The sequence below is a fragment of the Gymnodraco acuticeps genome, unplaced genomic scaffold, assembly GCF_902827175.1.
Source record: "Gymnodraco acuticeps unplaced genomic scaffold, fGymAcu1.1, whole genome shotgun sequence".
Classification (NCBI taxonomy): Eukaryota; Metazoa; Chordata; class Actinopteri; order Perciformes; family Bathydraconidae; genus Gymnodraco; species Gymnodraco acuticeps.
This window is the reverse complement of record NW_022990683.1, coordinates 493,612-507,556: the sequence shown is the minus strand read 5'-3', so window position 1 is coordinate 507,556 and position 13,945 is coordinate 493,612. Positions and strand designations below refer to the sequence as shown.

The 13,945-nt window shown below is 42.6% G+C and overlaps 1 protein-coding gene across 2 annotated transcripts in view; it reads right to left on the bottom strand.

Annotated features, from left to right (window-relative positions):
* Positions 1–13,945, bottom strand: part of cntln (centlein, centrosomal protein) — an 88,951-nt gene that overhangs the window by 37,065 nt on the left and 37,941 nt on the right. For both annotated transcript variants that reach the window (XM_034230240.1, XM_034230241.1), the window contains exons 14-17: positions 9,402–9,502; positions 6,376–6,473; positions 4,916–5,442; positions 1,563–1,641 (exon numbers count right to left, since the gene is read on the bottom strand). In XM_034230240.1, coding sequence (XP_034086131.1) covers positions 1,563–1,641; positions 4,916–5,442; positions 6,376–6,473; positions 9,402–9,502 — 805 coding nt within the window. The remainder of the gene's footprint in view (positions 1–1,562; positions 1,642–4,915; positions 5,443–6,375; positions 6,474–9,401; positions 9,503–13,945) is intronic.

Here is a 13,945-nt window from a genome sequence, read left to right as displayed (position 1 = left end):
TGAGCGCGTTTAACCGACTTCAACGTGAGCGCCTCTCCGCACGGATATTACCTCTGACATACGCTTGCAAATACCGCCTTTGTTCAATCACTGTCGGAAAGCCCTGATTCACTCTTACAGTATGACGTGTGTGTAGTAATTTGCACTCATAAGTGTGTGTATGTGTGTGTGTGACAACTCCCAACTGCACCATCGTTTGTAGTGACATCAAAGAAGGCACCCCCCCCCCCCCCCCCTTCTTCTCTGCCTGTTCCCTTTGTATATGGGGTCAGGTAGGATTTGATCAGTGCCAGGTTTGATCACACGGTGCCTTGCAGAGAGGAGAGGGGGGGGGGTGAACCCTTTGGTTTGTGACATAGCACGTCGTGAGGGGCCAGGGCTGTCATGGCGATGAGCCCGGGAGGAGCTGATGGGCACATTTAGCGGATCTGGAGCGGGGAAACTTAAAGGGGATCTGAGAGGAAGGGTCCTGACAGCTCCCTGGCTACATGTTCAACAACAAGCCGCTCTTCATCTCCACCTTCTACCTAGCTCAGCCTCCTCTCGGAAAACAGAAGGAGAGGGAGACAGGATATCTTTAAAGGTCCCCATCTTTCCTCTCTTCATATCTCCTCTTGACGGACATATCTCTCTGGGGTTTGGAGCTGCCATGTCCTTCTGAAGTGGTTTGATATGGACAAGTGCAAGGGTCCAGGCCTTATTGATTGTAATGGTGTGGGGAGGAAAAGGAAGTAAGAAGCACTGACACCCACACGTATAAAAGTCTTTGTGAATGCAAGAGCATTGGGAGTGGGGATAGATGCAGGAACCCTCCGAATGATCCATATGCCGACTTATCACATGCAGTATACCCCGATAATATATATATATATATATATATATATATATTCATTTCATGGTAAGAACCATCAGTTCACACCGGTTCATAAGATGTCAACTGAAAAAAAAAATCAGGAATGAAAAAATCACTCATCACTCGCATGAATTATCTGTCGTGTTCCTATTTCTACATCTTCAACAATCATTCTGTCAGATTACATCTCTAAATACAAAGGACATTTGTTAGGGTAGCAGTTAGTAACTCATAATAACTGCTACCCTAACAATAACCCTTTAAATGAATTGAAAATCTGTTTGCAATTTTGCTTGGTAAGGTGCCTTGACATAGTTGTTCTTAAAAACAAAGGAATAATTTACGCTGAATATGACATTGAACCCACCTTTAAAGATAGAATTATAAAATAAGGACTAAGAAGTTTAAATGTCATACTGTGGTGCTACAAATTACACTTCAATAACTGAACAAAAGTATGAAATCAGTGTTTTTATGATAGTCTTACACAACTGAAATTTAAAGAAGTCTGACACAACTTGAACCTGAACACCTGTTTGTACTGTAAAGCTATTTAAAGACTGGCTATTAAAAAAAAAAAATCCAACTCTAAAATATCACTCTTGCAGAATTAGAGGGGAACATACTAAATAGACCAGTGTTCAAATCTGACATCTGTTCTGTATTTTCTTTAAATGTAAAACATGTTTTAGGATGAGCGCAGACCAACCTTCCTGTCAGTGTGTCGTCTGTGTAGCGTCGTCCTGGAGGCCCCATTCAGACTGTCCTCATACTCTTCACCACTGTCACTGGAGAGAAAAGCAAAGAGGAATATTACCGGCCAGAAATTGAACCCACAACCCTGCCTCTGAAAGTACCACCACTAGACAAAAATCCAATTTACAATTTATGCTTGATTTAGTTGACATCAAGCTAAAATATGTGCATTCGCCCCCCTCTAGACTTCCAACAGAAAATCAATGTCCCATCCAATTTCTGAGCTGGAAGTGTAAATGCGGGTGTAAATGAAGTGAAAAGCTGAGGTGTCTGCTGCTGATGCTGAATGCATCAACATGTATGAGAGCGGCTGTGGCCTTCATTAGCCCTCTGTGTGTGACAGACGTGTGTGAGAGGCACGGCTGAGCGGAGCCAAGCAAAGTTGCATCTGATGGACACACGGTAAGGGCTTCCTGGGACACACATACACACACGCTCGCACACACACGCTCGCTCGCACACACACGCTCACACACATACAGGTTTATTGACAGTGACCTTTGACGTGTGAAGGTGGAAGCCAGTGACATTTACGCTGGCGGGTTTATTAAGGTGGGGCCAGGGAGAAGCAGCGGAGGTAAAGACCACAGAGAGGGGATGTAACTGGAACATGACAGGGCTGTGGGGCTAGTGAGGGTTAAACCCGGTCTGGATGGGGCACAGGGACTTGCTGAGGGTCTCTAATCACCCCCAGTCAGACCAGGGTTACCTACAGTACATTTGATGAAAAGTTATACCTGCCTCATGCTGCGGTGACGGCTAAACAGGTCTGAGTTGAATTCAGCCCGATTGAGTACCAAGTCATTACACGATAAATACAAGGATATTATTCTACAAATGATGAATAACATGTAGATTGACAATTATTAGAGACAGGTCACTTTGCCTCGTCCGGTCTACAGTAAACATGAGGCTAATTAGACAACAAGAGTTACAGTTACTATACCCACAGGTTATCTATATTATTAAGTTGTCTCCTGGATGTGTTTTTAAAAACAATAGAGTAAGGAAGCAGTGCTGGCATGTTACGGCGATAATGCATTCAATTATGAAAGCATGGTTGTGCATTTACAATGAACTTGTGTCAAATGGTGAGGAATTATCATAGATTCTTCCAGGGGTCACTAAGTATGACAATAATGTGAATAATTTGCCTTTACAGACCGGATCTCTACCCAGTTCATTATTTTGTAGCCCTGCATTACAGTGTACGTTACTGCAACGTCTCAGAATCAGAATCAGAATCAGGTTTATTGCCAGGTAGGTTCACACATATGAGGAATTTGACTTGATGTCGTGGTGCAGACATACAATATAAAACAAGAAATCTAATATAAAACAAAAAATCTTTAAGGACACCGTAATAAAATATAGTTAAATAGCAATAAAATAAAGCAGTAATTTACATGGAAATAGAATGATATGAATGAATTATAGGATATAAAATATGAAATATGAAACAAGAAATATGTGCAGTAAGCAGTATGAACATTGTGTGCATTAATGTAATGCATGTTTGATTCCAGCTTTAATGCATTTCATATATTTCTCTCTTCCGCCATTTCCAGACTCTGAATCTAAGGAAAAAATGCTTTAAAAAAAGTGATTTAAAAGACGATAATAATATTACGTCATTTGTAAAAAGTATATTTCCCACAGTGATTAATAGAATATGCAATATGTAACACAATCATAAACACCCACTCCATATTCTTACTATCAGAACAATTGAATATGATATCCTTCATGCCCCCTTGCTCTCATTCTGTCCCGCTCTCTAACAAAAACTGCTGATCTGTTTAAAATAGTCAGCTGCCTCCAGCACCTCAAAACTTGAGTATGAGCCAGAGGCGGCGATGAAAAGAAGCGGAATAAACAAAGACTTTTCATTATCTTTAACGAGACTGACATCTTTATTGGGCACTATTTAGGCCAAACTTCCGTAGGCGGAAATACTGTATTTCAGAAAGCGCCTACCAGACATATTGCAGAAGAGGACCGCTGCGAGATACGAGGAGCAGAAGGCTTTACAGTAACAAATCAGCTGACAGGTGCCTTAAATAAGACAACATCTCAGTTTAGAACCCTTCTTCACAAATCCACTTAGATCCTCCTCTCAGGTAAAGTGTATATTAGACTGCTGCTTATTAGCCACATGGAGAGGCATTAGGAAAGCAGGGCATAGCTGCACCCAGTCCCTGTTAAACGGCCTCATGTGGATTGAGATGGGGTGGATTACAGCCTGATGAATTAGTTGCTGAAAAGATGGGGAGTTAGTAGGAGAAAGTGGATAGAGAGAGGCACACAGCGAGAGAGAAGTGAAGGGAAATAAATATCAGCGATAGCTCTGAGTGTTTGAAATCAAATCATTCCGACCATCACTCAATAAATGTTGGATCAGTGGCTTTTTTGCATAAAACATACATGAAATAATTACTGTCGATGGTTCTTAATTTAGAGGGTGTTAAACAGCTTGTAGACATCTGGTACTGAGCCGAGTAGGGTCATTCAAAATCTATCTAACTAAATTAAGGCGAGGAGAGGGAAGGGGAGGGTGGGTGAGATGGAAAGTGTGTGTGTGTGTGTGTGTGTGTGTGTTGGGAGGGGTTTACAGAGGTGGCTGGAGAACGCAAGAGTAGCACACACACACACACATTTGTGAATTGACATGCCACGAGATAACCAACATGACTATACACAGGGTGGGGTTAGATTCAGCACAGTTGTGTGCAGGAGGTGGGTGGGGGAGCCTGGTTCTTGCAGGGGGATCCTTAGCGCTGTCAGAGGGGGGTTAGTAAATATGCAAAGGACCAGTAAATTAAATCAAACTGCCAAACTGTCAATTTCAGGGTAGCGTGACTAGTGCATGAAAATGGCATCACTGGAAGGTATCAAGGCTTCGGCGGGCCCCTTATCCCTGGGCTTTCCTGGCACTGGTTCAACTTTGTGTAGAGGTGGCTAATTTTGCATGCAAATTTCAGTCAATAAGCTCCAAGCAAGGCGTCCCAGGATATTTCAAAGGATCTGACAGTAGTTTCCCCCTCCTCTCTCTTTCTCTCTATCATTCTTGCTCGCATTCTTCTTTTGGCTCCTGAATACCAACTAGACAGAAGATGAAATTCAATCACCCATTTGCTTACGCTTTGCATATGCATGTTGTCCCCTCGATGCTGCGTGGGCCCCCCCCAACAATTCAGCCAGCCAGCCCACCCGCTCCACACCTACCACCTAAAATTAATGAGGAGGGAGGCTGTGAGAGTAAGTGCTTCTGTCTGTGTGTGTGTGTGTGTGCGTGTGTATCATTACCTATCTACGCTCAAGTCCTCCCACTCATCCTTAGTGGGACTCGGGCTGCGGCCTTGCCAGCTGATGGCTTGATTGGGGCTGAGTGTTCGGTGGCGGCGCTGGGGCAGCGGACCTCTGAGCCGGATTGTTTTGAGTTTGACCTTGCCGCTAATGTTGCCAGCCGTGCCGCCCGCCCGCGCTGCTGCTGCGCGGTTCCTGTGGAAGTCCCCGGCCGCTCTGAGGATCCCCAGCTCCTGTCTCAGCTTCAGCAGCTGATGATGGAGCTTGGTAGCGTCTTTCTGAGAGGCAGCCAGACGGCCTTGTAAAGCCGTGATCTCGCCACGATGCCGCTCCCCTTGGGCCAGGGCCTGGGCACGGGCTGCCTCTTCACGGACAGCTTCCTGGGTTCGCAGATGATCCAGGGAGGCTTGCAATCTGCGGCAGTTGTGCGCCATGTCCTCGTTGGCCTCAAGTAGCTGCTCTTTCTCTTCCTTCAGCCTCTCCGTGTCCTCCTCCAGGGACACCATCCTGCGCTCCAGCTGTTCAATCTGAAGGAATCAGAGATATGTGGCCTCAGTGGTACAACATCGTTTGTTTTTTCCCCTGCATATCTGTCGTTTTTACCATAAATACTCAGACTTCAGAGCCCGCTGCTCTTGTAGTGCTAGTGAAAACAACAACATGGCATGTCAGAGTTCACCCCTTTTTTGTTCTACTGTTAACAGAGGATAGATTTGAGATTTGACCTGTGTGTGGTAGCATGCACAGTCATTTTCTCCCTAGACACTTCCTCACAAGTGTATGTGCTTATAAATTAATGTTGTGTGTATGGCTGAACCAATGCAGGATGCAACTGCCCCTCTCCACCTTGCAAGACTATGGACATCTGACTGGCACCCCCTTACCCTGATCACCCTCATCAACCTGGAGCACTTAGCCTATTTGTCAGATCTTCAGTGGAGACTGTTTAAGAGAACAGTGCATGCCTGCTGGGTTTGCGCCTCCAGGCAATCTCTCCCTTTTATTTGGTTTCACTCTGCCCGCTGGTGAGGCCTGGTACCTTTCACACAACATTAGATGGCTATCCTCACTCTTGATGATTCAATGCCATGAAGGCATATAAACTCATGCACGCAGGGGTTTTAAAAGCATGTGTGCAGAATCTTGTGCAACCTACTAAGAGCTCAGATTCAACATGTATTTGAAATGACTTACACTACCTACTGCAGTACTGCTATACTGTATGTCCTCCACTCCTACAGCTATTATTGTTTGGTATTTGTGAAATGTCTTAACTTTGAGAGAAACGATATCCTAGCTGACACTTGACTCGGAAATGGCTACACGACCAAAAGTGAGAAGACTGTTGAATCTTTCCCAATAGAGACATTTTCTGAAAGGCATTGTGAGTACTTATGGCTCTGTCGGGTTTCTATTATTGGCAATGACAAAGAACACTTAGTGATGGCATAGTGCTGTACCTTTTTAAGTGACTGTTCCATTCGCTGTGAAGAAACAGAAAGCTTTTTCGGAGTGCTGCTTTTGACCTGGCGCTCCTCTACCACTTTGTGAAGCAATTCTGCAAAAGGGAACAAAGCTCGTTATTGTGACATTACACGTCAAACTCAGGCTCAATCAATAGAACGATAATAAAGAGGGTACATTAAATCAATTAGCATTACTAAGGTCTAATTTCTTTCCCAAGGTCCAGTTTCTAATTTCGTCTTTTGTCAATCAATCGGAAGTAAAGCAGAATCACTGATGTTATTTTCATGGGGACTTGAATTCTCCACTCTGCTATGAACCACCTCCTGTTTCTTAAATCATCATTTTTTCCTCTTGATTATTAGAACGATTTTTTTTATTTAGTAGTCCATGTGGAAATAGGAAAACAGTGTTCAAAAGCACACACTGGTACTTGCTATGTGCACCTCTCTGGGGATCTTAAACAAACGCAGAGTACTTGAATCTTAAATCCCTGGTGAACACACAGCCCCGGGCTGCACTGCTTTGTAGTCCACTGTGTTTCCCCAACGGACAGCTAATCTCCGCAGACTAACATGCTGCTTTATTCTGAGAACTTCAATAGTGGCCTTGGCAAACATATGATTTAGTCTTTATGATAACAACAGAATGCACGCAGGAGTCAAAGTGCTTGGGGAATTGATGCACATATATTCAGATTCACCTCCAATGGCTGTGTCACAGTGTGTCAGTATCTAAAGCTAAATTAGCTATATCTTCTCTACTCACCTATAAGATAAGAAGTATATATTATTTTGGGAAAATAGGAAAATTGGGAAAAAGCAAATGTTCCACAAAACAATATATGACTTTCTATTACAAATGATCTCCTGTAAAACATTAATGACAGGACAAGCAAAAAATAATTAGTACAATGAGGCTGGAAACATTCAGAACCTTGACTGTTCAGGTCAGTGGAAAAAGGGGCCCTAGTAGGGACGGTAAAAGGAGTGAGGGTTATGTTATTATCCCTTGCTTTGCATTTGACGCTTTGCCCAGGGAACTTTGTTACTTTGAATTAGCCTGCTCTTTTGTCTTCCCAGCATGTCACATCCAATCAGACAGAGCACCAAATGGGACAGGAGGGCTGCCGTGTTCGCTGGGTACATAACCAGGTTGGGAGACAATTATCCGGCTCCAGCGCTGGTGGCTTGGGAGTTGGCACCTCAGCACTACCTTGATAAGAAGACGTGGTGGCTCCCTAGTCACCCACAGTTGGAGGAGGTCCTGGCACCGCGGCATACATTAACGTCCCTCCCACGTCTCCTCATGGGCTGCAGCACAAAGGCCCTGTTCCTTTCATCTGCTGCCTTTCGTTAGTGTGATCCCTGAGTGAGCGTTTCAACCCTCCATCCCTTTGAACGGGTGACAGAGGGTCTCCAGAAGCGCATGTTGTGGCCATTCAAGATTGTGTCTTTATAACTTTGAGTTGACTTTTTATTGACAGTCAACATGTAGAATATGTCCAGATGTAAATATTCCAACTGTTAGACGAGATTATTCATCCTAATTTTAAGTACGACATTGTTACTAAGATATGGTAAGATCATATTCAAAACTATATAAACATTAGTAAATAATAAACAATGACTTGAGAAAAAGGCACAGTTTGAAGAAACCCAAAGGTTTTCGTAAATCTTTTAAATATGTAACATACTTATTGTTGGATTTTTATAAAGATTTGTATGGTACCAAGAAACTATTATTTATACAGGAAAAATACAACTTTAATATTAGCTGTAATAAAAACTGTTTATAAAAACAGCAATACTTAAAGGTAGGGTAGGTAAGAATAGAGAAACCAGCGCGTTAGAATTTGAAAGTATGCAGCCGAAAAAAATCTGCCCCTTCCTTCAGACTTCCTCACAGAGCCCCTCCTCCAACACACACGAACGCGCACATGACCAATGAGGGCACGAGATAAGTTTGTGCACAGATGGAAGGCTGACAGGCAGGTAGGCCATCCAGTTATTTTAGCCGGGCCGGCTCAAATGATTGGTCGTGCTTTTTACAGCGCCATGGCTTCCAGAGATGAAATGTTTTTATGTATTTATTGTCAAAGCATTTAATGTATTCATTGCTATCGGGATGTTAAGAGCATTCCATGGAATATAGCAAAAAGTGTTTCTGAAGTGAATTACCTACCCCACGTTTAAGAGAAATAGCGTAAAACACTCTTTGCAGTTGACATGGCTTTTGTCTTTTTTTTTCTTCTGATAATATCTAGACTTAATTGTACTTGATAACACACGAGTGAATGCATGTGGTCAGGCTACTGTGTAACATTTGTATTCAGTGATTATTCGCCTGAAAAGATGTAAAACTATATCCTTTCTAAAGAGCTTATTTCCTAGTATTCCTGACTGGACTGTCAATAGGGGAGGATCCACTATTTTAATTAGTGCCATCCTTTAAATCACATGCTTGCATCTCAAACAGACACCATCATCGGTTGTGAGGAAATTAAAGTGATGTTGGACAGATTTGTTATTGAACTAGTTAATTAAGAGCAGCGGTTGCGGTGGTCAGCGTCTGACAAAAGGTTGTAGATTGGATTCAAAGCGATGTGCCTTTTTAACATTGGGAATGATATATGCAGACAAGATGAACACTACTTTATCTCTCAATCAATTTGCAAGGAGTTGATCAAGTCTTAATTGAGTTGTCGTATTAATTCCACCGGGAGTTGTCTTATTAATTCTGCTCACTAATACGCATGGCCCAGAGGTAAAAGGATGGCGTAGAGGTGCTGCCATGTTAAGCATGCATACTTTCTCCACACTCACAGGTCATACCAGAGGAAACCTTGGCATTGTAATGAAAAATACAGTTTATTGATGCATTAATAATAAAATAGAATGAGTATTTAGGGTAAAATATTGCAACACCAAATAAAAAACTGATTATAAAATGTCATGATCTCTTGTTTATATACTTGGTTATGACCCCAAAAAAACATCTTCAGAAATAAAAAAGAGTTCACCTTGGTGTTCGTCAGCAAGACACAAGCGGAGCTCCTTCACTGTGGCCCGGTCCATCGCAGCCTGCACTCGCAGCATGTCCAGATCCTCTTCTACCCCGGCCCTACACACAACCACACAACCCCACACACCCACACACACACACACACACACACACACACACACACACACACACACACACACACACACACACACACACACACACACACACACACACACCACACACACACACACACACACTACACACACACACACACACACACACACACACACACACACACACACACACACACACACACACACCACACACACACACACACACACACACAACACACACACACACACACACACACACACACACACACACACACACCCACACACACACACACACACACACACACACACCACACACACACACCACACACACACACACACACACACACACACACACACACACACACACACACACACACACACCCCCAAGCTCTTGAGTCAAATCTATTCTTCTACCAATATGAATGGCAAAACATAATAAGAAATATGAAGCCACTATCAACCTAGTGTTGTACAAAGAACATTTCTCAGATCTCCACAAATATCACTATAATATTATACACTATTCACTCTGTGCTCCATTATTGCAGAAACTTCAGGAAAAATATGACATTGTTAAAAAAATCAACTAATTAAAATGCTTTTTTAATTTATCTGGAAATCAAAGTGACAAGCAACATGAAACACCAAGGTAAGAAAGTACTGTGTGAATGTGTGTGTCTGTGTGTCTGTGTGTATCAAAACAGAAAAACAGACTGGAAAGTGTGCCCAATTACCTCTCTGCAATTAGCTTGATTCCTGCTAAAGGCTAATTATGTGGAGCCATGCTGGAGACTTTGCACTTTCAAGTTATTATTAGGACCCCAACTGAAATCTGCTGAGGATACACATAATCCCACTGAGACAACCACACCTGAAACACACACCTAATTTCCCTCCCCTCGGCTGCACAGAGTCAGAGAGAAACACTGGAAACAAGCTCCTGCTTATGGTGGCATTCTTCCCTCAGTTAACCTCATTACAACAGTAGGTCTTCCTTCTGACTGACTTCTGAAGGCATGCAGTAGTGCAGCATGCACAATACACTGTGAAGTGTTTGAGGAGTAACAGGGCATTCGTGGCTATGGTGAACTACCATGAACAATTCACTCAAACTAGACACCTGTTTCCTCCAATCTAATTGTGCTAGATCAACCAAAAGATTTTCCCATACATGTGCCAAGACAATGACTTGGGAAAAGTTATCGCCATAGCACAGGGAAGAAAAGTAATTAGCTCTCTAGCCCACACAGTCCAGTGGAGGCCTGGTCTAATGGCTGACCGCAGCTTAAATAAGTACACAAATGACTCTCCCTGAGGGAGGGTGAAGAAGCAGATGGATATGTGTCGCTCCTCTATAGATTTTCCTCCATAAATGAACTCAAGTCGATGAGGCACCGGCACTGCCTTGTGTGTCCAGGCTGTTAATGGGACAAATGAGCTGAAATATGCAGTATGCGAAAGAGCCTATTTCATCTCATGTTTCTCCTTTATGCCTTTTTGGATGCTGATGGTATCGACGGAAAACCAAAGTTCATATGCAAAACATTCCATTTTGTTGAAGGATAAGCATACTTTCTTGGATGGAGAAGGGATTGGATTGCAGATGGAGTTCATTGGCCGGGGGCCTCCAGTTTCACATCATAACACTGGAGATGGAAGACTATTGCATCCTTATTCAGTAACACTCAGTCGTTGCAGTGTGAGCACCAGTCTGCCATACATACAGAATTAACATAGACAGGGATGTAACAAGAACATTAATACACATTTAGTGACTTATATTCAATGTTTGCCAAGGTTATTTAGTGAAAGTAAAAATAAATGAACTACAATGATTAAAGCTAGGGGTGGGCGACTTTGGAGAAACCAGGAAAAGCTCACAAGCCACTCGAGGGATTGCCTAACTACTGCTGCAGGACAAGTCAACGAGAGATTGTAGCAAGAGCAGAGCTCATCGGTTTTTCACTGCTAACCATATCCAACTACCTCATGTCTCATTAACTGTAAGAAAACACCAACAATTATCGTGTTGAATGTAAACAACGGACACAGCTATTGTTGGTATTTCCAGCTGCATGTTAGTATTGAGAATGATTTGCTGCCAACACTTGTGGAAGACTCTGGTCACATGCAATAAGTGCATTGGCAAAACGCACACAGGTACAGTCACAGTTAGGTGGACCTTTATTACAAATTCAACAGATATAATATGAAATTCTTCTTTAGTCTGTGCAGTCTTTTCTATTTTCCTTCGGGCAACACGGCTAAACATTTAAAAATTAAAATGGTATTTTCAACAGCACAAAAACGAATTCCTTGAATGTTGTTTACCCCCAATCCTGCCTTGTGTCCTCATACTTTGCTCCCTTGTGTGAGTACATCATTTGATAAACAGATGAAAAATAATGATACATTATATTAATCCAGCTGGACAATTTTCAAATCCCTCTCAACTTGGCACTTCACCTCAGGATGAATAACAATCAGCAGGAATAAAAGCAAAAGAGGTTGCTTGGCAGATCCGAACTAAAGGCACCAGACAGGGGTTGTGTTTGGTAATGATGTGGTCTGCGTCTCACGCCGCTCTTTTGGACCCGTTTTTAAAAACATTTTCTCTCTCGTGCAGCGCAACAACTTCAGCCCTGAGCGATGCGCTCCTTGTCATTTGATCTCGTCTCTACCCCTGTTGCACCTTAGAACACAGCTTAGAGCAGAAACTGCCAGCCTCCATCCACAAGGGTGTACAGCACAACATCATCTGCAGCCATTGTGCTTCCACATGCCAGCCTCCTCTCGGATTTTTGTTCTGCGCATAAAAATACACTGGAACAGCAGGGAATAGGGTGAGAAAGCGTAAAAACCTCTGGCATTTTCATCGCTGGGGAAAGACTCTTGTTCTTGTGGGTGTGGGGGGGATTCCCCTATGGTTAGAGTCAGGCTAGAGGGCTGTTCATTCATGGAGGGAGTTTGGGTGGATAAGCCACTGCTGTCAGCAAAAATGGTGACTGGTGGAGTTTACGTGTCTCAGTGCTGTATTCTAGCTCTGGGCGATGCAGTGGCAGAAGCTACAGTGAGTCTTTAACCGTTCTCCAGCCACAGGCCAGATGTGAGAAGTGGGGATTCAGGAACCACTGGTGGAAACAACCTAGGATGTCCACGATATTCCCTGTTCAACAGGTTTTGTTGATGCTGCTAGGTATTCTAACATGAAACCAAAAAAATCATAATTTTGTGTGTATTTATTTCACATGAAGAATAGAATTTGTAAATGTGTGCAAGTGAATACAACCGAGGGTCATTGGCTATTTAAATATGTGGAGAAAGCACAGTACATTCTCTCCTGTCTGTTTGAAATAGTATTTCTGAGGTTTTGTTCTTTGAAATAACTGTGTTCTTTGTCCTCTAAATGTATCTTTGTATAGGACTAGCTAAGACTTGATGGCGCACTGAAGCTTGCATTATAATTACTAAGTGCGCCGCAATTTTTTTTTTAACAAAATAATGAATCTACAAAATAATTAATGATGGAAAAACCTTAGTTGTCTGATTTAAAAACATGCATAAAACATTCTGTTTGTGTGAGCAAATGTGTCCCTCCTCCAAATAAGCCTTGGTCCGGGGGGCAAAAGACTCATTACTTTTAATACCTTTAAGCAAATCCAGATGAAACGATGAGAAATAGAGGAATATGAGGAACATCGTGGTAAACTTTATTAAACTTAATTAGTGTCAACGTCGCTTATTGGGGAGGTTCACGTCCATAATGGTCATTCTCTACAGAGGAGCTTACACTGCCGCTGCAGTGCAAATGATCTCAAAGGCTTTTCCCCCAGTAATCGCTGGCTAATTTATGCTTTGATGTAGTTTGAGTATAGCATCTTAAGTCTGAGGGCGCACTGCATGTGTTTATTTGGTTTATGGTGCCTAAATAATCCCTGCCTCTTACCAACAGACCTTTAACAACAATTAACGAGCATGGACACAGAGTGCCGCAGACAGATGCATAATGAGGCAGATAAAACGATCCCACTGCGAATCCTCTAGCCCAGCCTGCCCGTAGTTGCTTTCCAGCCATCTACTACAACTACAAGGAAATCTCTATCAAAAAGCATCCATGGTGTCAACTTGTTTATTTCTTCTGAGAGATTTTGTAAACTGTTTGAATGTTCAGAAACGGGTTTTCATATCTCATTTTGACCGTACATAATCACATGACTGTATATGAAGGCAATAGGGAAGACCCAGAAATCGTAAGATGGCTATCATCAATACACAAAGTGTTTTAAATTCACTTGGGTATCCCATTTCTAATAGACTTCAGAGTTTTCCATAAATTAAACTATTGTCAACAGCTTGATAATTGTGTGGAGTAGAAGTTAAATGTTCAGTAAAGCCACAAAGGAAGAGCTATGGCATTTTAAGGCCTGAGGTATAATGCTGAATACTCACA